The sequence below is a fragment of the Monodelphis domestica genome, chromosome 1 (genome assembly GCF_027887165.1).
Source record: "Monodelphis domestica isolate mMonDom1 chromosome 1, mMonDom1.pri, whole genome shotgun sequence".
In the NCBI taxonomy this organism is placed as follows: Eukaryota; Metazoa; Chordata; class Mammalia; order Didelphimorphia; family Didelphidae; genus Monodelphis; species Monodelphis domestica.
In genome coordinates, this window is record NC_077227.1 from 160,481,443 (window position 1) to 160,504,075 (window position 22,633).

Here is a 22,633-nt window from a genome sequence, read left to right on the forward strand (position 1 = left end):
TTTTTAAAAGGGAAACTGAATGCTATGTGATTAGAATAACCAAGAAACTTGGCTCTGGAGCAAACTTGAGAAAATGCAACCTCTTTCTTTGCAGAAGTGGGGACTATGAGTGTGTAATACTGCATATGCTGCCATACTCAGTAGATGTGTCATTTGGTTTTTGCTAACCTGATATTTTTCTCTTCCTTCCTTCCTTCCTTCCTTCCTTCCTTCCTTCCTTCCTTCCTTCCTTCCTTCCTTCCTTCCTTCCTTCCTTCCTTCCTTCCTTCGTTCCTTCCTTCCTTCGTTCCTTCCTTCCTTCCTTCCTTCCTTCCTTCCTTCCTTCCTTCCTTCCTTCCTTCCTTCGTTCCTTCGTTCCTTCGTTCCTCCCTCCCTCCCTCCCTTTTTTCTCTTTCTCTTCTTTCTCTTTTCTTTCTTTCTTTCTCTATCTCTTTTCTTTCTTTCTTTCTTTCTTTCTTTCTTTCTTTCTTTCTTTCTTTCTTTCTTTCTTTCTTTCTTGCTTGCTTGCTTGCTTTCTCTTCTTTCTCTCTTTCTTCCTTCTCTTAAGGATTACATGTTATAACAGTGATTCAAATTTTAAGTCTGCCATTTACTACCTGTGTAATTTTGAGCAAGTTACTTAACCTCTCTGAGGTAGCCTGAGGGCCTTAGGTTTCTTATCTGTAAAATGAAGGGTTTAGAATAACTAGGTGGTTCTTTGGGAAGAAGATGGAGGAGGGATATATTTGAGAATGGAGGTAATTTAAAACCAATTATAATAAACTTTTAAAAGGAAAAAAGTGTACTTTTTCAAATTTTGTGTTGAAGATTAGGGGTTAGGGGAACATTCACATTACAAAAGGATTCTTTGCAATAGGATTCAGTTTCTGGTTTTGTTAAACCAGTTTTTTACAAATTTACAAAAAAATTAATTTAGGCACATATTTTCAAAATTAATGCCCTTTACATAAAGTGGGACCCACCTGTTTGCTTTATAATGTTTCAGAATTTTATTTAGCTTGACTTCTTTCTTTCCTACCCTACCAATACCCACTTTAAATCCATTTTGTAGGTTCTTACTTAAACTCTTATTACCTTATGATAGAACCAGTACCCCTCAGATTTGACTGATGATAGCTAAGCATAATCTCACCAATGAGAGTGACCTTTTTTAAAAAATGAGACATAAAATTAAATACTCCTCAATTTGACTTGAAGAAGGCCATAAGGAAGATTGAGGTGAGTTATAGTAACAGGCTTCACTGAAGTGCCCCTGAGGGACAGCCAATCAAAATCAAGGTCTCCTCCATTCTGTCCTCCAACACTAGTGGAGAGAGTTGAATGGATTCTTTGGCATAGTTTTGGGAAAAAAGAATTTTTTGAAGTATTTGGGCCACAGAACTCTTTTGTATATAAAATATTATGATGGGATGTATAAATGCTAGTCAGGAAGGTCTCTTGATAGAAAATATCTTTTGATGAAGAATGAAATTGGGGAAATTTCAGAGCAAAAGAAATTAAGCTCATATATGTATGTATGTATATGTATGTGTATATATATATGTGTATATATATATATGGAAGGTAAACAGGGCCACAAAGGATTCATCTTTAATACATATGTAAGATGCTGCCCTTTTATTATATTAATATTTTGATTTTTGAAAGAAGCAGGAAAGGAACATTGGTGTGAGGAAAACTGACAAAAGTCAACTTTAAAAAAACCACTCAGACAAAAAATGGATTGTTGTTTTTGAGGAACAGGTAGAGAATTGCCTCAGTTTGAGAGGGAGAAACTCCTCAGATACCAGAGCAGATACAAAGAGCTTGGCAGTTCTCTCTTTTAATGGAACCACTTATGACTGAAAAAGAGTTAACACTTTCTCAGCACCCTGTAAAAGGTGGCTATGTATTAAAAAGGCTTGTCCCTGCTTTTGTGTCGTATGAGTATCAGAAAAACAGTTTTGTTTAGCAATAGAATTGTGAGAAGCAGAAGGGGAACAGGTAACAGAAAAATCATTTTGCCCAACAGATAACATGTTGTTAACTGTTCTTTAAAGATACCCAGGAGAGTTGTCAGTTGTTCCATACATGAGTTTCTCTGCTTATTTTCTTTGATTTTTGTAAATGTGTACCATTCAACATGGCAATTGTGTGTATTGGTAGAAGAGTGTGACCCAGATTTATGGGAAGGCGTATTTTAATTATTCCTGCTTTTGATTCTTCTATTGAACAGATATTGTGATTGTTCTCACTTTAGTAATCTATTGAGCATTCTTAATTTTGTCCTATCATTAAGCAAATGTTTGATGTTTAAAGAGACAGTGGTGTCATGGTGACCGATTTTGTGTTAAATGGAGCCTGCAAGGAGCAAGTAGTACAAGTATACCATCATTCATAGCAGAGTTGCCCATGGAACCCTGCAAAAGTTTTAGCTGGATTATCATGGCCATGTCAGACTACCCTCCTCCCAACTCTCAGCAAAAGAACCCAAGTCTACTAGTGTATGAGCAGGCTGGGATTTGTGAGCCAGCCCAGAGAAGTGAAAATGAAGTCCGGTACCTCCTTAGACATTTATGTCTCTGGACTATTCTGCCCACGTGGGTCCATAGTCATACCCTTTACACAGACTATACATGTTTAATATTTCAGGAGTAGGAAACACTGATACAAACACTTGATACCCCTATTCACATCCTGAGGGACATCGTGGTTTTGGGAAATACTGAAATAGAGAATCAAAAAATATTTGTGTGCCTGCTACCTTAGAGAGGCAAAATAGCATAATGGAAGGAAAACTGGAATATGATTCAGAAGACTTGGGTTTTATCACGCAGTAGTATGACTTTAGGCAAGTCACTCCATCCTTCCTAAGGCTTAATTTCCCCATCCATAAAATGGAGATCAAATTATGAATGTAATCCACAGCACCAGGGTGTTGTAAGGATGAAGTGATATAATAGTGCTACTTTGCAATCATAAGGTGTCATATGAAGTCAGTCAATAAGCATTTAAGTGCCTGCTTGTATGAAACTATTAGTAATAATAAAGTAGGATTGTTAATGTTATTATTATTGATAAATAACAATTTACCATTAATAATGTGCTCTGTGCTAAACATCTGGGTTACAAAAAAAGCACAAGACATTGTTCAAGCGAGATATTAGATATTGATAACCATAAGGTGCCACTTAGTCCACACGCATTTATTAAGCACCAGGCATTATGCTGAATTATTACTATGTGCTATTAAGAAGTATTTTTATTAAAATAACAATAATAATATGCTAATAAGTTTGTGATCCTATACTAGGCACTTAGAAGGATGGAGAAAAGTATAAGACATGGTCCTTCAAAGAACTGATAGTTGGAGAAAATAATACTTTCAGTTCTATGCAGTCAGAACATTAAAGATATGTATTCCCTGCTGCCTTTAGAACTAATGCTGCTTCTCTCATTCTTTCTTCAGACAGGCAGGATTGAGCCTAACTATCCTAAAGTGTGTGGTCACCAGGGCAACGTGCTTGACATCAAATGGAATCCCTTCATTGACAACATCATTGCATCCTGCTCAGAGGACACTTCAGTAAGTAGGAAGCAGGACTGAGGTGGCTTCCCCCACTGGAAGATATATACTCTAATTCTCCATACAGTGGAAGGAAGGAAGAGGGGAGGGAGGGAGGAAAGGAGGGAGGGGAAGAGAGCCAGTATATAGAAAGAGAGAGGTAGGGATAGGGAAAGAACCTCCGATGTCAATGATACAACTTCCTTTATCAGGGTAGGTTGATAGCTTCTTGGTTACTTATAGTTCTAAAAAGTTGCATCAGGCAGTGACAGGGAGGGAGGGGGAGAGAGGGGGGGGAGGAAGCAAGGAAGGAAAAAGAAAAGGAAAGAGGGAGAAAGAAAAAGAGGGGGAAAGAATGGAAGGAGGAAGGGACAAAGGAAGGGAGGAAGGAGAGAAGAAATGGAAAGTGCTCTCTAAAGGAAAGGAGGGAGGCATGTCACTCCTGAAACTCCTTGGGGATAGGGACTATTTAGTTTTTACTGTACCTAGCCCAGTGTCTGGCATTTTTTAGAGGGCAGTACAGTGGAAAGAATGCTGGACTTAGAGTTGTAGTTCTGGATTTAAAATTCCATTTCTGCTACTTCTTACATATCTAGGCCTTAGTTTCTTCATTTGTGAACTAGATACTTTCCCCTGGATTTTTAGCTAGATTTGCATTGGGCCTTGCAGCTCATAAACTCATCCAGGTTTCTGGATCAATCCTAGACAGGAACCTCACATGCCTGTCTTGATCTGACTCAGACCTGGGATGGGTTGACACATTCATTTAGATAGCACACTTTTCTGTGTGTGTGTGTGTGTGTGTGTGTGTGTGTGTGTGTGTGTGTGTGTGTGTGTGTGTGTTTAAACCCTTATCTTCTATCTGAGAATCAAGTATCAGTTCCAAGGCAAAAAAGCAATAAGGACTAGGTAATTGGGGTTAAGTGACTTGCCCAGGGTCACACAGCTAGGAAATGTTCGACTGCAGATTTAAGCCCAGGATATAATGCTTTTCAAAATTTTGGATGCATTGGGACAAAAATGGGCCTCCCACCCTTATTCCAAGTCTCTGATTAAATTAGTCCCTTAACGAGCCCACAGTATTTTGTTCAGTGCTAACCAAAGCTATCAGTTCTCTGTCCTTGTATCTCTCTCTCTCTCTTTTTCTCTCTCCTTTCTCCAGATATTTTAGCAGGAAAAATTTTGCTAGCATTGAAATTTTCTCCCAGAACATGAAGATTGCATGGAACAAAATTTGGGAAATGTCACTTTATAGGTTTGGACTTTTGAGCTCAGCCCTTTGGGACAGAAGAGAGAACAGCATCAAAAATATACACATCAAGAGGAGTGTCAGCCCTGGCCCCTACCCAGAAGGGGTTTAGTTAGGGAGAAAATACACACAGGAAGCCAATGCTAAATGAGACAGCATAATAACAGCATATATTTATGCAGCTTTTTACAAATTCCCAACCATTCTTTGAGATTAGATCACATATTATTATTATTCCCATTTTATGGATGAAAAAGCTAAAGTTCAGAAATGTTGTATCATATAGCTAGTAAGTGGGAGAGTACATCTTGCTGTCTTTCATGCTAGATTATGGTATAGATTTTTTTTAAAGATTATAGGATTTCAGAAACCGAATAGACTAAAGAAGATCAGGGAGGTCAGGGAAGAAAGGCTACTTGAAGGAAGAGGGATGTGAACTGAGCCTTGAAGGGTGGGCACAGAAAGTGGATAGTGGAAGAAAAAGAAGCGGCTTTTATATCTAAGGAACCACTTAGTATGAGCAAAGTAACAAAGAGAGGCAGGCAGGAGAGGAGGGCATTTGGTGCCAGGGCAGCACAATCAGTGATCCCTAGAGAAGGCGATTATATCCTGTGACCTAGGGAGGAATTAAGCTCCTGTTCACAGCTGCTAGGCCCCTGCTGACCTAGAAGGAGCCCTGAGCATTCAACTCCCTGGAGACAGGTCAGCTTTAATGTTCCCAGGATTTTCCTGCTTTCCCAGGAACCATTGCTAAGGTTTTATGATTTTATTTCATTTACTGTTTCTGGGATTTACATTTTGAATTTCTGGGCCTTAGCTTCCTCCTCTGTAAAATGAGAGAATGTACTAGAATGAATGAAAAGCATTTATTAAGAGCTTCCTATGTGCCAAGCACTGTGCCAAGTGCTGAGGATACAAATACCAAAACAAGGCAGACACAGGATCATCTGTTTAGAGCTGGAAGGGACCTCTGAGGTCGCTGAATTCATTCAAACCCAGGTCTTCCCTGTGCCCTCTCTAGATCTCAATCCACTATAGTACCCTGCCTCTAAAAGCTTACCTTTGAGAAGGGGAAACAGCACATACAAGAGAGGAGGAGTAGATGAATTCTAAGGTCCCTTCCAGCTCTGACATTCTTTGAGCTTAATCCTTGTTAGGTGAATGAATGGATGACCATCCATCCATCATGAGTAGACATGCAATAATAATCATAGAGATCATAGTTTTAGACCTTAGAAGTCATCTAGTTCAAACCTCTTTTTATACATGAAGACACTGAAGTTGCCCAAGGTCACCCAGTGAGTGAGAAACAGGGGTGCAATTCAAGCTTAAGTCTCAGATTCATATTTGGGGGCCTGAGAGGTGGCTCAATGAATAGAATACCAGACCTGGAGTCAGAAAGACCTGATTGCAAATCTGGCCTCAGACACTTAATAGCTGTGTGACCCTGGAATAGTCCCTTAACCTCTGTTTGCCTTAATCTACTGGAGAAGGGAATGGCAAAGCCCTTGTATCTTTGCCAAGAAAGCACCATGGGCAGGATTGGTGTGCTGCAGTCCATGGGGTCACAGAGAGTTGGACATGACTAAACAACAGAGTATCTCTGGGACCCTTCCCCCAAACAGTTCACTATTCTGTCCACAAGAAAGACACTTTGGTCCTCCAGACTAATTTTCTAAGCTCATCTTTACTAGTAGTGAATAAAAGATTGGACTTAGAAGCTTTGAGTTCAAATCTTACGTCTAGTTTCTTAGTAGCTGTGTGGCTATAGGCAAATCCCTTTTAAAAAAATATCCTGAGCTACAGATTCTTCATCTGTAAAGTGGGAGCAATATTACATTTTTTTTAAACCCTTACCTTCTGTCTTAGAATCAATACTGTGTGTTGGTTCCAAGGTAGAAGAGTGGTAAGGGCTAGGCAATGGGGGTTAAGTGACTTGCCTAGGGTCACACAGCTAGGAAGTGTCTGAGGTCAGATTTGAACCCAGGACCTCCCATCTGTGGGCCTGGCTCTCCACTGAGCCACCCAGATGCCCTCCCACCCTACCCCCACTAATACTTCTTAGTACCCTCTTTCCTCACAGGGTTGTTATGAGTCTTCTTTTGAGAGAACCATTTGAGACCTAATATAACTCCCCCATTGATAGGAGAAGAACTAAAGTCAAGTGACTTGCCCAATGTCTTTTAGTAAATGGCTACAGTATGATTTGAACCCAGATTTTCCTGAGATCAGGGATCTATCATGTACACTGTATAAATGTCAATTATTATTTTTTAGAAACCAGGTACTTGGGATCAGAGGGGCTTGGATGGGCCCATTGGTTGTCCTCAAATCCTCTTTCTCATACTTTCCTCTCTTTCTTTATACTTTTGCTCATATTTCCAAGTGTGAAATGGTCTCTGGTCTCCATTCTTCCCATTGTTGTTGTTCAGTTAATTTTAGTTGTGTCTGACTCTCCATGGCCCCATTTGGGATTTTCTTGGAAAGGATTCTGGAGTGGTTTGCCATTTCCTTCTTCAGGTCATTTTACAGGTGAGGAAACTGAGGCAAACAAGATTAAGTGACTTATTACAGGTCACATAGCTAGTAAGTGTCTGAGTCTGGATTCTAACCTGGGTCTTTCTGACTCCAAGCCTGGCACTCTACCCATCATATCACCTCACTGCCCTATACTTCCCATACTTCAACTCAACTCAGGTGCCATGTCCTCCTAGAGATTTTTCTTGGTCCCCTTCCCACCCTGAAATCTAGAAGTGATCTCCCTGCAGTTCCCAGAGTACTTTGTGTGGATTTCTCCTTTACATTTTCCTGCAAAATTTGTATACCCACCTATCTTATCTCCTCTGTTGGATCTTAAGATCCTTAAAGGCAGGGGCTCTATTTGAGTTCATCTTTGTATATTGATTGATCCAGTACCCCATACATAGAAGATAACTTTTTTAACCCTGCCCTTCCATATTAGAATTAATAATGTATATTGATTCTAAGGTAGAGGAGTGATAAGGGCTAGGCAATGGGGGTCAAGTGACTTGTCCAAGGTCACACAGCTAGCAAGAGTCTAAGGCCAGATTTGAACCTAGGATCTCCCATCTCCAGGATTGACTCTCAATCCACTAGCCTCCCCCCATTTAGAAGATCCGAATTAAATTGAACAGATTGAGTTGCCAGGCTTCAGTTTCTTCATCTGTAAAATGAGAGCTGGACTAAATAGCCTCTGAGTTCCCTTTGTGATCCTGTGAGTTGATGAGTATGATCCTGGCCAGTTGGCTGGAAATCTGAGGGGGATGGTATCAGGGGAAATCACAAGGGCCAGTTCTCCTTTCCTTTGGCATGAAAATGAAACAGGCGTGCATACCACAGCAGCATTGGCATCTTGGAGGACTCTGTTCCATCCCCCACCCCACTGCCGCCTCCATCCCTTCCTGTTAGAAGTTCTTCCTGGAGTCTAACCCCCATCCCTCCGGAGTCCAGCTGAATGTGCAGGAGCTGATTCCCGAGACACTCCTATCCTGTGGGAGGGGTGGGGGCTGTAAATCTCTGCCCCGGCATCTGGTAGAATCCAGTTCTCTCTGCAACTGGGTGATGTCACCTATTGTTGAAGTGGAGTTCTTTTTATAGCTTCTGCTGCAGATAGAGAATGCAGCTGGGAATAGCACTGTTTGGTTTCTAAGCTGGCCTGCTCCAACTCCCTGCTCTCTGGGACCCACGCTGGCTGCGGAGATTGGAGGGGTTGGGGCTTTTGTTGTTGTTTTTTTGACATTTCAAGGAGAAAGAGAGAGAGCGAGGTCCCAGGAGTGCTGGGGAAGGAGAGGACTGGGAGGGAGGGAAGACTATGCCTTCTCCAACCCAGCACTCCGCTTCTTGCTTCTTTCTCTGACATCCTTTCTTCTCTCACCCACTGCTCGCTGGTCTAGTTAGCATCTTCTCTTCCCCTCCCCTTCTGGAAGAAAGGGAGCTGCTGCCCAGAGGGGTTGGGGGGAGACCGCCTTCTCGTTTTCTACAAAGGAAAACCCCAGGCTTCCTTTGCTTCCTATATGGCTTCTTCAAAGCAGAAGATTGTTAAGCTGGCAGGGAACTGAGAGATTCCCTAGTCCAGGGTTCTTAAGGTAGGGTTCAAGAACTTGGCTAAAAAAATAGATCCTACAACTTTACTAACATTGGTTTCTTTGTAATGCTGTCTATTTTATTACATGCACTGAAAAAATCTAGAGACAGGAGCCTGTAGGCTTCCTCGGGCTATTAGGGGGTCTATAATACACACCCCAAAGAAGTTAAGAACCCCTGATCTTCATCCATCCCTTTATTTTACAAATTAAGACCTAGAAAGGGGAAGTCACTTACCCCAGGTCACACAGAAAGTTACACCTCTATGGGATGGGGGGGGGGGGACAGGTGTCTCCCTCCATTTTATTGATGAGGTTTAGGGAGATTCGGTGCCTTCCTTGGAGTCACAGACCCAAGTTGTGACCTTGTTTGGGGGCGAGAGAGAATATCATTGCTCTCATGATCTGACAGCTGGGGGCCTGGGGAAATTGAGCCAGTAAGAACCCAAGGAAACAAGGGAAGCCAGTGGCAAACCCTGAGCAAGAATCTGTTTTGTGTCTCCTGATTCCTAATCCGGCATTCTTTCCACAACACTTTGTATGGTTTGGACCCTGAATCTGGGGGAAATTAAAGCCTTCTTTGGTTATGGGAAGCAGTTTGCAAGTTTGCAAGTGCTATGTCAATCCCAGCCACTATTTCTATTGCTGTTCTTGTTGTTTGAACCAGATAGGAGGTTCTGAGAGTATCTGAATATGGGAAAGAAACACCCCCACTGAGGGTCTTCTAAATCAGAGTCAAAAAAGAAAAAGAGGGAGCTCCTACTTCCTGGGCTCTGTTGACCTTACAAATTGCTTCTCTCCCTCACTCGGCTTCTTCTCTTAACCCTGATTCTCTCCAGATGCTTAAGCTATCAAGGGCTATTTATACATTGCCATAAGTACACAGGAAAATCAGGGAGAGGATTTCAGCTAGGCTCCACCTCCATCCCCAGAGTCAGCAGACCAAGCTGCACTGCTATTTCCTACAACCCAGAAAAGAACCCGCAGGAAAAATTGTCCTCAAAGGGTATCCCAGCCCAGTTTCTAGAAAATACCCACCCTCTGAAAATGATGAGTTCTCTACTCCTTTCTCCAGGGATATCTAAACCCACCAATCTCTCTGAGTTCCACCAGCCTTCTTTTCTTTTAAGAAATCTTTACTTTCCATCACAGAATCAATACTGTGGATTGGTTCCAAGGCAGAAGAGCAGTAAGGGCTAGGTCAAGTGACTTGCCCAGGGTCACACAGCTAGGAAGTATCTGAGTCCAAATTTGAACCCAGGACCTACCATCTCTAGGCCTGACTTTCAATCCACTGAGCCTCCTAGCCTCCAATCCATGTTGATCTCCTCTTCCTCTGACCTTCTAGGCATTTATTTTGCCATTTCTTTAGTCCCCTCTTTTTACAGTCTTACATTTTAAAAGAGAATCCTCCTAGCTGCCCCCTCCCTCATCGAGCTTTTTCATCAGATACTGAAAGCCACAGGGGTTTCTATCTTTGTTTCAACTGAGAATCTGTTTTTTTCTTTTGAAGGAGACTGAGATATAAGTGTGCCAGAGGTCTCTGGCTTTGCTGAGAATACTTACTTCCCTATAGGAAGAAGGTTTTGGTCAGCTCCCTCCTGAGTGTCCATTTCTATCTCTTATGATATAGAGAATGGGAGGAAGGGGAGAAAGGTAAAAGGATAAAGCTGGTGAGAAACACCATTGTCTTTTGTCTTCCAAAGAAGGTGATTTTTAATGTCTGATGGAGATTGAATGGAGAACCACTAGCTTATATCTGATAATAATTAATAATAATGGTGATAATTAACATGTGTACTTATAAGGTGAAGGGGCAGACTAGATGACTTCTGAGATATCTCCCACCTTAAAAAATATGATCAATCTTCAGTTACATGGAGAGCTTTAAGGTTTGAAAAACACTTTAAATTCATTATCTTATTTGATCCTCAGAAGAACTTTTATGTGTTGCTATTGTACTTATATAGATGAGAAAACCTAGCCTTAGGTCAACCTGTCAAGTCAACAAATGCTTGGACCAGACAGGGACAGTGAGGGAGGGACACCTGAGTTCAAATTCTGCATCAGACATTGACTAGGACAAGTCATTTAACCTCTTTTAGACTCAGTTTCCTCATTTGTAAAATAGGGTTAAAAATTATGTCAACTTGTGAGGCTGCTATGAACTTCAAATGAGGTCTGATGTATATAAAACACTTTGTAAACAAAGCACTATGTCAATGTTAGCTTTTATTGTTATTGCTGTTGCTATTTGTGTAGCTCTTCCCCACCTGGCTTTCCCAACACTGATGAAACCACTGATCTGAGAAAGGAAAGGAAGATACTGTAAAGAAAAGCTCATATATGACACTGACACAAGATCCTCTGTGACAAGGGCAAAGGAAGGGTCCAGATCCAATTTTAAGAGAGATCTGAAGAGGGAAGAAAAAGAACTTGGGAAAGCACCTGAGCTGACCTTTAAGGTCACTTGGCAGAGGTGTATAGGGTGGAGAGAATAGACTGCAAGCTCATTGGGGGCAAGGCAAGGAGCCAAGACTCAGGATCCAGAGAGGGCAAAGAGAAAAATGGGACCGAATACTTCAGCTGGACCCAAATGTCAGTTACCAGTGGGTTGGGAGATTAGCCAGAAAGGTAGATGGCAGTCAGAGTGTTTATTGCCATTCAGTGTCCATCCATCCTTCCATGTTAAGAGAATGGTGATTGGTGGGAAGTGGTTAGAGTTTCTGGGGCCATAACCCAAAGCATGCTTTTGTAGGGCAACAGCAGGAGTCAGGAGACTCTCCTGTTAATTCCTTGTTTCCTCTCTGTATGGGGAAGGTACCTCTAACAACAGTTAAAAAATTAGAGTGACAGAGCCCAGGCAGGTACCAGCCAAGGGCTTTTACGTCCAGAGGGGCTGGCTAGGTAGTTCAGGAATGATCAGTGAGATTTGAGCCCTTCTGCTTAGATGATAGCAAAAGACTCTGAGATACCCTCTCTTGTGCTGTATCTATAATATGTACCTAGTCATTAACAGGTTAGCTTCCCCTTTAGAAGGTGAACTCCTCAAATCTGGCCTCAGACACTTCCCAGCTGTGTGACCCTGGGCAAGTCACTTAACCCCCATTGCCTAGCCCTTACTGCTCTTCTGCCTTAGAAGCAGTACAAATATTGGGTTAAAAAAAATAATATAATAAAATAAAAACAGTGCCTGGCCTTTAGTACCTTAGTACCTTAGTGCCTTAGTATTCATTTACTCCATACTTTTTGATCAGCTTTTATTGAAGTTCTCTGAAAATGCCCTTATCATCTCTTACCCTCTCCTTCTTCTGGTAGGTGCTAGGGGCTCTGCTACTTTATCAATTAGTCGACCAGCATTCGTTAAGCTCATAATGCACTTATGATGTGGCTAAGCACTGGGAATACAGAGAAAAAGCAAAACCAGTCTCTGCCTACATGGAGCTTACATTCTGATATATTTAAATAGTTAATATGCAAGACATAGAATAGATAGAAAGTAACCTTAGAGGGGAAGACATTAGCATCTAGGGGAATTGAAAAAAAAATCTCCTGAAGAAGATGGCATTTAACTATTTACCAACTTTAACCCTTTGATGCCAATTTCTTAGCTGCCTAGGTACTGCTTTAGGATAAAGATTAGGCCTCTGCCCTTAACCTGATACCATAGTGACTTACTCAGCCTGCTGGACCAGGATCAATTATCTTACCCACTGCCTTAACCTCTTGTCATCTGCACCATTGATAAAATAACTGAGTAACCTTCGGGCAGCACCATGTGTAACAGCAGCCCCATGGAACCTATTTGTTCCTGCTTTTGTCTCTCTCTGAAGGACCAATCTTATTTATTCTACCCCAGGCCAACCTTATCTACACTAACCAAGGGAGTTCAGCAGGAATGTTGAAAGAGTATCCATAAGGCATTGTGCCAGGAGACATAGAAAAGAATAAAATATAACCCTTGGCCTCAAGGATCTCCTAAAATCTAGCCAAGCAGACCCAATCATCCCAGGCCCATCCCCATTACTCTTAATACTTGAGAAACAAGTAGTTTTTCCATTTGAGCAAGTAGGACAGTAATGAGACAAGCTTTGCATTTATCTATACAAAAACTGAACAAAAATCCAATTTTTATTATTCATTCATCTATCATGTGTTAGAGTCCCATGATGAGCAAGGAAAAGCTGAGGAAGTCCACAGGAAAGTAAGATAGGAGCAGGCACTTTAGCAAGGGCAAAGTGATCACCAAATATGCAATTTAATACATGTTGTCAATAATGTTATTGCTGAATGGAAGATAATGAGAGAAGTACAGCTAGCTAAGATAATTTCAGACAGGATGTCATTCCCCAGCTGAGAAACTTTCAGTCAATCTTCATCTCTGCTTCAATCTAGTTGTTATTGAAAGCCCTGTTCAATCACTTTATGTATCCAACTTTATTTCCTGTTATTTGCCCAAATGAACTCTTCATCCTAACCAGCCCAGGCTCCTTCCTCACTGTCCTATGAATGCAGATGGCATCTCCTGTGCCTTTATTCTGTCATTGTTCTTCTTTTTAAAATGTCCTCATACTCTGCCCCAACTGGCTTTTCTGCTCCCCATTCTGCTCTTTCAGACCCCATCTCCTCATGAAGCTACTCCAGTCCATGCTGATCTCCTCTTCTTCTGACCTTCTAGGTATTTATTTAGTCATTTATTTAGTTCTCTCTTTTTACAGTCATATTTTAAGAGAAGCATCTTAGAGCAGTGAATAGAGTTGCTGGATTTGGTATCAGGCAGTTGTTGAGTTGATTCTTCATGACCACATTTGGGTTTTTGTTTTTTTTTTTGAGGGGGGGACAATAAAATGGTTTGCCAATTCCTTTTCCAGCTCATTTTACAGATGAGGAAACCAACACAAACAGGATTAAGTGACTTGCTCAGAGTTACACAGCTAGTAAGTGTCTGAGTCTGGATTTGAATTCATGTCTTCTTGACTTCAGACCCAGTGATTCAGTCCACTGCACTACCAAGCTGGCCATCAGGAATTCAGATGCCCATCTGGATTCAGATCCTGTCTCTGACACTTCCTAAAACTAGGGGACCATTGCCAAATCACTTACCCTCTTTTTGCCTTCCCAAGATTTATCTATTAAGCCATCAACAGTCATGATCTTTATTGGTCGATGCAATCATGTACCCACTCTCATGTTCCTGGAATCTACTTGAAAAGGAGAGTCTATTTTACCATGGGAAAGATGTTATCATTATAGCGTTGTGTTCCTGACCTGGGACTCGGCATGACATAAATCAAAGATATGTCTAACAATCACAGAGAAGCCAAGATAGACTTCTTGTAAATATTTTAAATGATAAAATGATGCTCCAGATTCTAAAAAATTGGATTCGAGAATTTGGCATAGTACTCAAGTTTACATCAAGTGCAATTAAAAAAAGAAAAAACCAAACCAAACAGTTCTATTGCATTATATTATCTTATAGTATCTATATTTATATTGTAACTTATCAAAGGCTAAAGAGTATTGTGTTAGCTGTAATAAACTGTAGGTATGTTTTTAAACTGGAGAGGTAGAATAGTTCACTAGAGAACAGACTTCAGAGACAAGTAGCCCTCTAACATAAGCTGCCTGTGTGGTCTTGGGCAGGTCACCTAACCTATGAGCCTCCTCAAACAACTCTCTGAGACTATCAACTGGAGAAGTGTTACCAATCTGGGCAGCTAAGTAGCATAGTAGACAGAGCAACAGAATTGGCCTCTAGAAGTCCTGGATTCAAATTTGGTTTCAGACCTCAGGCCACTTAAGCCCAATTTCCTAGCCCTTGCCACTCTTTTCTCTTAGAATTGAAACTAAGATAGAAGATGGTACGGGTTTTAAATTTTAATTTAATTTAACTTTAAAAAAGGAAGTGTTACCAATCCATACCAATAGAGGAAGTTTCTTCATTGGCAGTTTTGTAAAACCATCGATCTTCCCTTTAAACATGGCTTTAATTTACTATAATTTTATTTGACTTTTTGGAATTTAGAGCAGCTTTGGTGGGGGTGATTTAGATGGTTCATGTTTCTTTTTTTAAAAAAGTGCTCAGGGAAAGCTGATCATGCCTCTTTTTTTTTTTTTGATAAGCATTTCCCTTTAGTAAGCAGAGACTATCAAAATCACAACTTTGATACTGGAGCTGCGTTCAAAGTAGGGTTTATTCTTTTCAGAATTCTCCATCAGCACAGCCATATTTTAAAAGCCTCACTAAACACTTTACTTGGAACGGTATGGGGAGAAGGAGATTCTTGATTCTGATCTGATTGCTCACACTTGTCTGCTATTTCTTTAAAACAAAATCCTGAGCAACCTTAAAAAGAAAGAAAAATCACAAAGATCACTTTATTGAATAGTCATTTGCCTTTTTTCTCTCAATAGTAGGGATATTTTCTGGGAATAATGGGAGGGACAGATTAAAAAAAAAGAAAAGAAAAGAAAAGAAAATGGAGAGTTCTTATTGGAGAGAAGCATTAAGCAGTAGTGATATAATCCTACCACAGAAACAAAAGAGCATCAAGGAAACACATAAGAAAACAGAAGAAAGTTCAGGATGAGCCATCGGCATGCAGAAGAGTTCTGCTATAAATTCTTTTCTTTTTTATTTGTATTCTGAAACATTAATGTTTGGTGATGTTCAAGCTTATAATAAAGAAATTTTTATAATTAGAAGAATGAGAATATTTTGGGCTAACTTAGGGCCTCAAATTGGGTTCTTGAAATCTGAAAAATCATAGGTTAAAAAAATTAGAAAGGAAATGGATTATATGCATTTCACAGCGATGAGTAGGAGATGAATTCTTAAGCTAATAAGGGATAAAGAAAAATTACAAATAATAAAGTAGATTATTTTGATTAAATGAAACTGAAAAGCTTTAGCACAAACACACTTAATGCATCTAAGATTAAAAGGGAAGCAGTTTAAAGCAGAAGGCAATCATTTTTATCAAATTTCTTAGGTAAAGGTACATTATCCAAGATACGTAGACAAGAGAAGTGTATAAAACTAAAAGGCCTTCATCAGTAGAAAAATGGACAAAGGAAATGAGCAGTTGTCAAAAGGAGAATGAGACAATAAGAAAGGTAATAAGAAGAAAATTGCAATACTTATTATTAATAAGAATTATTATTAATATGAATAGTCAATTCATATTAATAATACTACTAATCAGAAAAAAGAACATCAAAACAAACCTGAGGTTTATTTCACATCAGTAAATTGGCAAAGACAAGAAATATTGTTGGAGAGGTTTTGGAAAGACAGAAATACTGTGTCTGTTGCTGAAGCTCTGAACAAATACAACAATTTTGGAAAACTATTTGAAATTATACAAACAAAATAGCTAAAATATTCACACTCTTTGATCCATAGATTTTGTAGATAGGTATGAACCTCAGGCAGGACACCAATAAAAAGAAGAGTTACATTCATAACCAAAATTTTATGTAGCAGTACTTAAAAATAACTCATTTCCTCCCATCTTAGAATTAATATTAGGTATTGGTTCCAAGACAGAAGAGCTCTAAAGGGGTAGGCAAGTTAAGTGACTTGGCCGGGGTCACACACCTAGGAAGTATCTGAGATCATATTTGAACCCAGGGCTTCCTGGCTCTCTATCCACTGACCCACCTAGCTGCCCTTATGTAACAGCACTTTTTGCAGTTGCAAAGAACTAGGAACAAAATACCTAAAGATTGAGAATGGTTAAACATGTTGTTCTGTATGAATGTAATGGAGCACAGTATTACTCTACTGTAAGAAATAAACACAATAGATGCTTAGATACACGGGAAAACTTATATGAACTGATACAAAGTGAAGTAAACAGAGATTTTAAAAATCCTATACACAGTGAGTACAGTAGCAAAAACAACAACATAAAATAGCTGCAAATGAAACAAAATTACAAAAATAAATGTGGCCCCAAAGAAGAGATAAGAGAAGGCATGCTCCTTCTACTTCTTTGCAGAAGTGGGCTGGGGAGGGAGGCACAGTTCACAGGTGTGGGATATTGCATATATTGTAAATATTTTGGATATATTGATTGTTTTTTTTCTCCCATGAAATAGCTGTCTGAGACAGGGAAGAGAACGGATACAGAGGGCATTTCATGTGACATAAAAATAAAAGATATCAATAAAAATATATTTTTAAAAAGCCGTACGATGCAGATATTTCCATTAAATTGAGGGTTTCTAATTAGGTTCAAGTTAATTAAGGTTTTATTCTGGTTGAGATATCTGAAGGAGCTCTGATTTTGTCAGCCAAGGAGAGTTCCTGGTACGGAAACTCCCTTCACCAAGTCAGATCCAATTTACCAATGACTTTAGTAGTAAATAAGCCTTAGGAAGTTGCCTAAGATGATAATATATGTGTGGCCCAGATCAAATTGTTTACCATATCTGAGTAGGTAGAGGGAGGGAGTAGTTTGGTTTTGGAAAACATATGTTGAAAAGTATTATTAATTGGGAAAATAAGATATCTTTGAATAAAAATAAATTTAAAAAAGAAAGTACTTTATAAAAGCTAAGAAAGAAAGTTGCTGGAGGTAGTATTGTTTTTTCAGTCATGTCCAAGTCTTCGTGACCCCATTTAGATTTTCTTGACAAAGATTCTGTAGTGGTTTGCCATTTCCTTTTCTAGCTCATTTTGAAGATGTGGGAACTGAAAGAAACAGGGTTGTGACTTGCCCAGGGTCACAAAGCTAGGAAGTGTCTGAGTCTGGATTTGAACTCAGGTCTTCCTATGTCCAGGCCTGGTGCTCTATCCCCTGCTCCACCTAGCTGCCTCAGGTACAAAGACACTATGTAGCTCCTCCTGGTTAGACTGTGCCTTATGTGTGAGTAGCCATATAGTGAATGTTCACTGAAGAAGCAAATGGTTGACAGATTTGTGTGGCAAGCTGTGACTTTCTTACTGCTAAATCTTGTTCATATGTATTTAGCACTCTTCCCCCAATTAGACTATCATCTCACCTCTTGCCTTTGTAAAACACAGGACATGATGGCTGACAAAATGCACACATATCCAATGATACATGTAAAAGCCAGTGGAATTGCTCATTGGCTACGGGAGGGGGGAGGGAAGAAGGGAAGGAAAGAACATGAATCATGGAACCATGGAAAAATATTCTAAATTAATTAAATTGTTAAAAACTCACATATACCATTTCATTCTGGCACAGTGTGGTGGAATGAGGGACCCGAGGAAGTGAGTTAAGAATCCTGGCTCTATGATAGTTACAGGCAGTTCTCCATTTACAAAATGGACTAGTCTGCAGATTTCTATGTAAAGTGATGTTTTTAGTAATGCGAATTTGCCCACCAGCCTGTACAGGGTTCGAGGACCCCCTCCCTGGAGGGTCAGGTTCAGAGAAGAGAGGCAGGAGGAGGAGCATGGGGCATTTTGTATTTGTATTTAGCTGTGTGACCTTGGAAGAGTGACTTGAATGTTCCGGTCCCCAGTTCCCTCATCTGTAAAATGAGATTCAACAAGATAATCTCTGAGGTGATTTCAGCTTCAAATCCTATGATCCCATCTGAGCAAGCTTTCCCCTCTAAGGTTACCTTCTGGCTCTCTGTTTGTGTCTTGTATTTAACTCATTATTGACATATTGTCTCTTCCTCTAGAATATAAGTTCCTTGTGGTCAGGGGCTTTTTTTTTTTTTAATCTTTTTACGGAGGCAGCTAGGTGGTACAATGGATAGAAGGCTGGGCTTGGAGACAGGAGATTCTAGGTTCAACTCTGACCTCGGACACTTCCTCATTGTGTGACCCTGGGCAAGACACTTACACTTAAACTGCCTAGCCCTTACCACTCTTCTGCCTTGGAACCAATACTTTTTTTTTAATGTAATAATTTTCAGACAGAAAGTAAGGGGTTGTTTTGTTTTGTTTTTTAAAGAAAAAACAACCTTTATACTCCTAGTGCTTAGCACATAGCCTGGTTCTTTTGTTGGTATTAAGTTGTTTTTTCAATCATGTGTGACTCTTTGTAACCCAATTTGGAGTTTTATTGGCAAAGATACTGGAATGGTTTGCCATTTCCTTCTCCGATGTGTTCCCATTTTACAGATGAGAAAACTGAGGCTAAGAGGGCTAAGTGAATTTTCCAGGGTCAGGATTTTCTTGGCAAGGATATTGGACTGGTTCACCATTTCATTCTCCAGCTCATTTAATAGACAAGGAAACTGAGGCAAATAGGGTTACCCCCAGGGTCTCATAGCTAGTAAGTGTCTGAGGCCAGATTTGAACTTACGAACATGAGTCTCCCTGACTTCAGGCCTGACACTCTTTCCACTGTGCCACCTAGCTGGGCTGCCTGGTACTTGGTAAGCTTAGCAAAAGCCTGTTGAATGGCAGCAGAGGCTGTGGAGCCTATGTGAAATAACTTTTTGAGAACTTTGTGGAAAAAGAATTCATAGCTAGTAAGCAGCCTCGACCACACTAATCAGGGCCTGGAATGAGTTCTTCTCTTTCCTCTACCAGCCTTATCTGCAATCTGCCCCTCCCCTTCCACACAGACATACTCCATCCCTCCTCAAAATATCCCCCCTCAAACAGAGATTGCTGGCCAGAATTCTGCATGCAGTAGATTATTCTCAGCCAATGGTGTTGGGCCAGCTTCATAGCAAAGGAGAATGTGTTTGAAAAACCAAATATGACTTCCATTGGGTTTTGTTGTAGAGGGAGAAGGAAACAAGGCTGAGGGAGTCATTGACAGAATCAGAGAGCTAGAGATGAAAGGGACCATTGAAACCATCTACCTTTTACAGATGAAGAAACTGAGGCCCAGGGTGACATGACAAGTGACTTGCCCAAGTTCACACAAGTAATATGCTTCAGAGGAAAGATTTGAACTTAGGTCTTTGGATCCTGGAACCCCACTGCACCAGCTGCACTAGCTCCCATTGCTTCTAGCCAGGGCATTGTTTCTCTTCTTTTCAGGAGTGAGTAGTGGGTCAGACCCACTGCTCACTCACAGCAGATAATGGGTCCTTGTCTCCCTCAAAATAGGTAGCTAGGATGATAGTACATGTAGAACACATATCAGATTACTTGCTGTCTGGAAGAGAGAGAGAGGAAGAGAAAGAATTTGGACCCCAAGATGTCAGAAAACAAATGTTAAAAATTGTTTCTTAATTAAGTTAAATGTACTTAATGTGCATTTAAATGGAATTAAATTAAACTGTTTCTAAATGTAATTAAAATTAAGAATACAATAAAAGGGGACAGCTGGGTAGCTCATTGGATTGAGAGCCAGGTCTAGAGATGGGAGGTCCTAGGTTCAAATCTAGCCTCAGACACTTCCCAGCTGGGTGACCCTGGGCAAGTCACTTAGCCCCTATTGCCTAGTCCTTACTACTCTTCTGCCTTGGAACCAATACACAGTATTGATTCCAAGGTAGAAGGTAAGGGTTAAAAAAAAAGAATACAATAAAAACAAAAATGGGTTGGCTAGGAGGCATAGTAAATAGAGCATGGCTTGGAGTCATAAAGACCTGATATCAAGTCCAGCTTCAGGCACTTGCTAGCCATGGAACCAGCTCACATCTCTGTCTGCCTCAGTTGTATCAAATGTAAAATGGGAATAATGATATCAGGATTAAATGTGATTATTTGTAAAGGGCTTGGTACATAGTAGATGCTTGATAAGTGATTGTTTCCTTCATCAATCCTTCTCCAGGTACGGATATGGGAAATCCCCGAGGGTGGCTTGAAGCGGAACATGACAGAGGCCATCCTGGAACTCTATGGACATAGTCGGAGGGTGGGCCTTGTGGAGTGGCATCCAACCACCAACAACATCCTCTTCAGTGCTGGATATGACTACAAGGTGAGCAAGGTGGGGGAGGCCTTCTTAGAACTGGTGAGGAGTGGGGGAAGTCTTTTCTTATAAGCTTTGTAGCCTGTCATATACATTTTCTCAGATAATTTTCATAATTTCCTGGGGAAGTAGATAGTACAGGTCTCATCTATCCCCATTTTCTAGTTAAGGAAAATAAGTCCTGAAGAGGCTTAATAATTTTTTCCCTTTCTTTTAAGCTCTTACTTTTCTATTTTAGAATCAATACTGTTTTGGTTCTAAGGTGGAAGAGGGTTAGACAGTTGGAGTTAAGTGACTTGCCCAAGGTCACACAGATGGGAAGTATCTGAGGTCAGATTTGAACCAGGACATCCTTCTTTCTTGTCTCCAGTTCTGGCTCTCTATCCACTGGGCCACCTGGATGCCCCTGGGCATAATAATTTTCGAAGGTCTTTCAGCTAACTAAATGATAGGATCAGGACTAGGATCTGGGTCTGCTACCTTGAAGATGTCCACTTGGGGGTTGATTTTCCTAGTTGGAACCAAATCTAGTAGAATCTTCTCAGTAGTACCTGGAGGGAGTGGAAACCTAGCATGTGCCCAACAATGGTTTTGTTTGTTGATTTTTTTCCCCATTCCCAGCCCTGGCACAACCTCTTTCCCTCTTAAGAGAATGGGAAACACTCCTTGGTTGAGTAGGTCTGTATGGAGAATGTGGTACCTGTGAACCAGTCATCAGTTGTTCCATTAAGAAGCCTGGCAATGTCAGAAAGTCAAAAAGCATTTACTAAGTTCCTTCTATGTGCCAGGCACCGTGCTAAGTGCTGGAGGTACAAAGAAAGGGGAAAAAAAAGGAGCTCCTGCCCTTTAGGAGCTCACAATCTAATGGGGGAGCCAACAAGTAGATAGGTACAAACAAACTATATGCAGGATATGGGGGGGGGGGCAAAATTAACAGAACGAAGGTACTAGAATTAAGGGGGATTGAGAAGGATTTCCCGTAGACGGTGAAATTTTAGTTGAATCTTCAGAAATGAGGAGAAGGGAGAGCATTTCAGGTATGGAGGCTAGCTAGAGAAAATGCCGGGAGCCCAGAAACAGAGTATCTTTTTTGTGGAATAGCCAGGAAGTCAGTGGCACTGGATTGAAGAGTACATGTTAGGGAGTAAGGCGAGAGGACTGGAAGGGTAGGAGGGGGCAAGATTATGTATGAAGGGCTTTGCATGCCAAACAGAGCACTTTGCATTTGATCTTGGAGGAAATGGGGAACCATTGGAGTTTCTTGAGTACTGGAACTACAGCCTTTGGGGATGGGGAGAAGAGAAGCTAGTCAAGAAGTTGAAAAGAAGGATTAAAAAGGATGGCTTGACTAACACTTTGGATGAGGAGGAAGAGTATCCAAAAAGGTCTAAGTCACAGTCTAGAATCTAATAGGGTATATTTTACAATATGAATAAATGGAAAGCTGTACATGAGACTAAAAAAATATTGACTTTACAAACACAAGATAAGAGAGGCATGGGCAGAAAGCAGTTATTCTGAAAAAGATTAGGGAATAGAGGAGCACGGTATTTAGTGGACTGTGAGTCCAGCGTAGAAGCCAAGAACAGAAAATGAAATCCTGGGTCATATTAAGAAAGGTCTGGCATCCAGGAATTTGTTATTGTTGTTGTTTTGGGCCATTTTTGGTTATATCTGACTCTTTGTGACCTCTTTTGGGATTTACTTAGCAACGATACTGGAATGGTTTGCCATTTCCTTTTCCAACTCATTTGATAGACGAGGAAACTGAGGGAAACAGGTTAGGTGACTTGCCCAGGGTCACACAGCTAGTAATGGTCTGAAGCCAGATTTGAATTCAGGTCTTCCCGTCTCCAGGTCCTGCACTCTATCC

The 22,633-nt window shown here is 40.6% G+C and overlaps 1 protein-coding gene across 6 annotated transcripts in view; it reads left to right on the forward strand.

Annotated features, from left to right (window-relative positions):
- Positions 1-22,633, forward strand: part of CORO2B (coronin 2B) — a 272,236-nt gene that overhangs the window by 221,015 nt on the left and 28,588 nt on the right. For all 6 annotated transcript variants that reach the window (XM_056808810.1, XM_056808815.1, XM_056808799.1 and 3 more), the window contains 2 exons: positions 3,449-3,565; positions 20,620-20,769. In XM_056808810.1, coding sequence (XP_056664788.1) covers positions 3,449-3,565; positions 20,620-20,769 — 267 coding nt within the window. The remainder of the gene's footprint in view (positions 1-3,448; positions 3,566-20,619; positions 20,770-22,633) is intronic.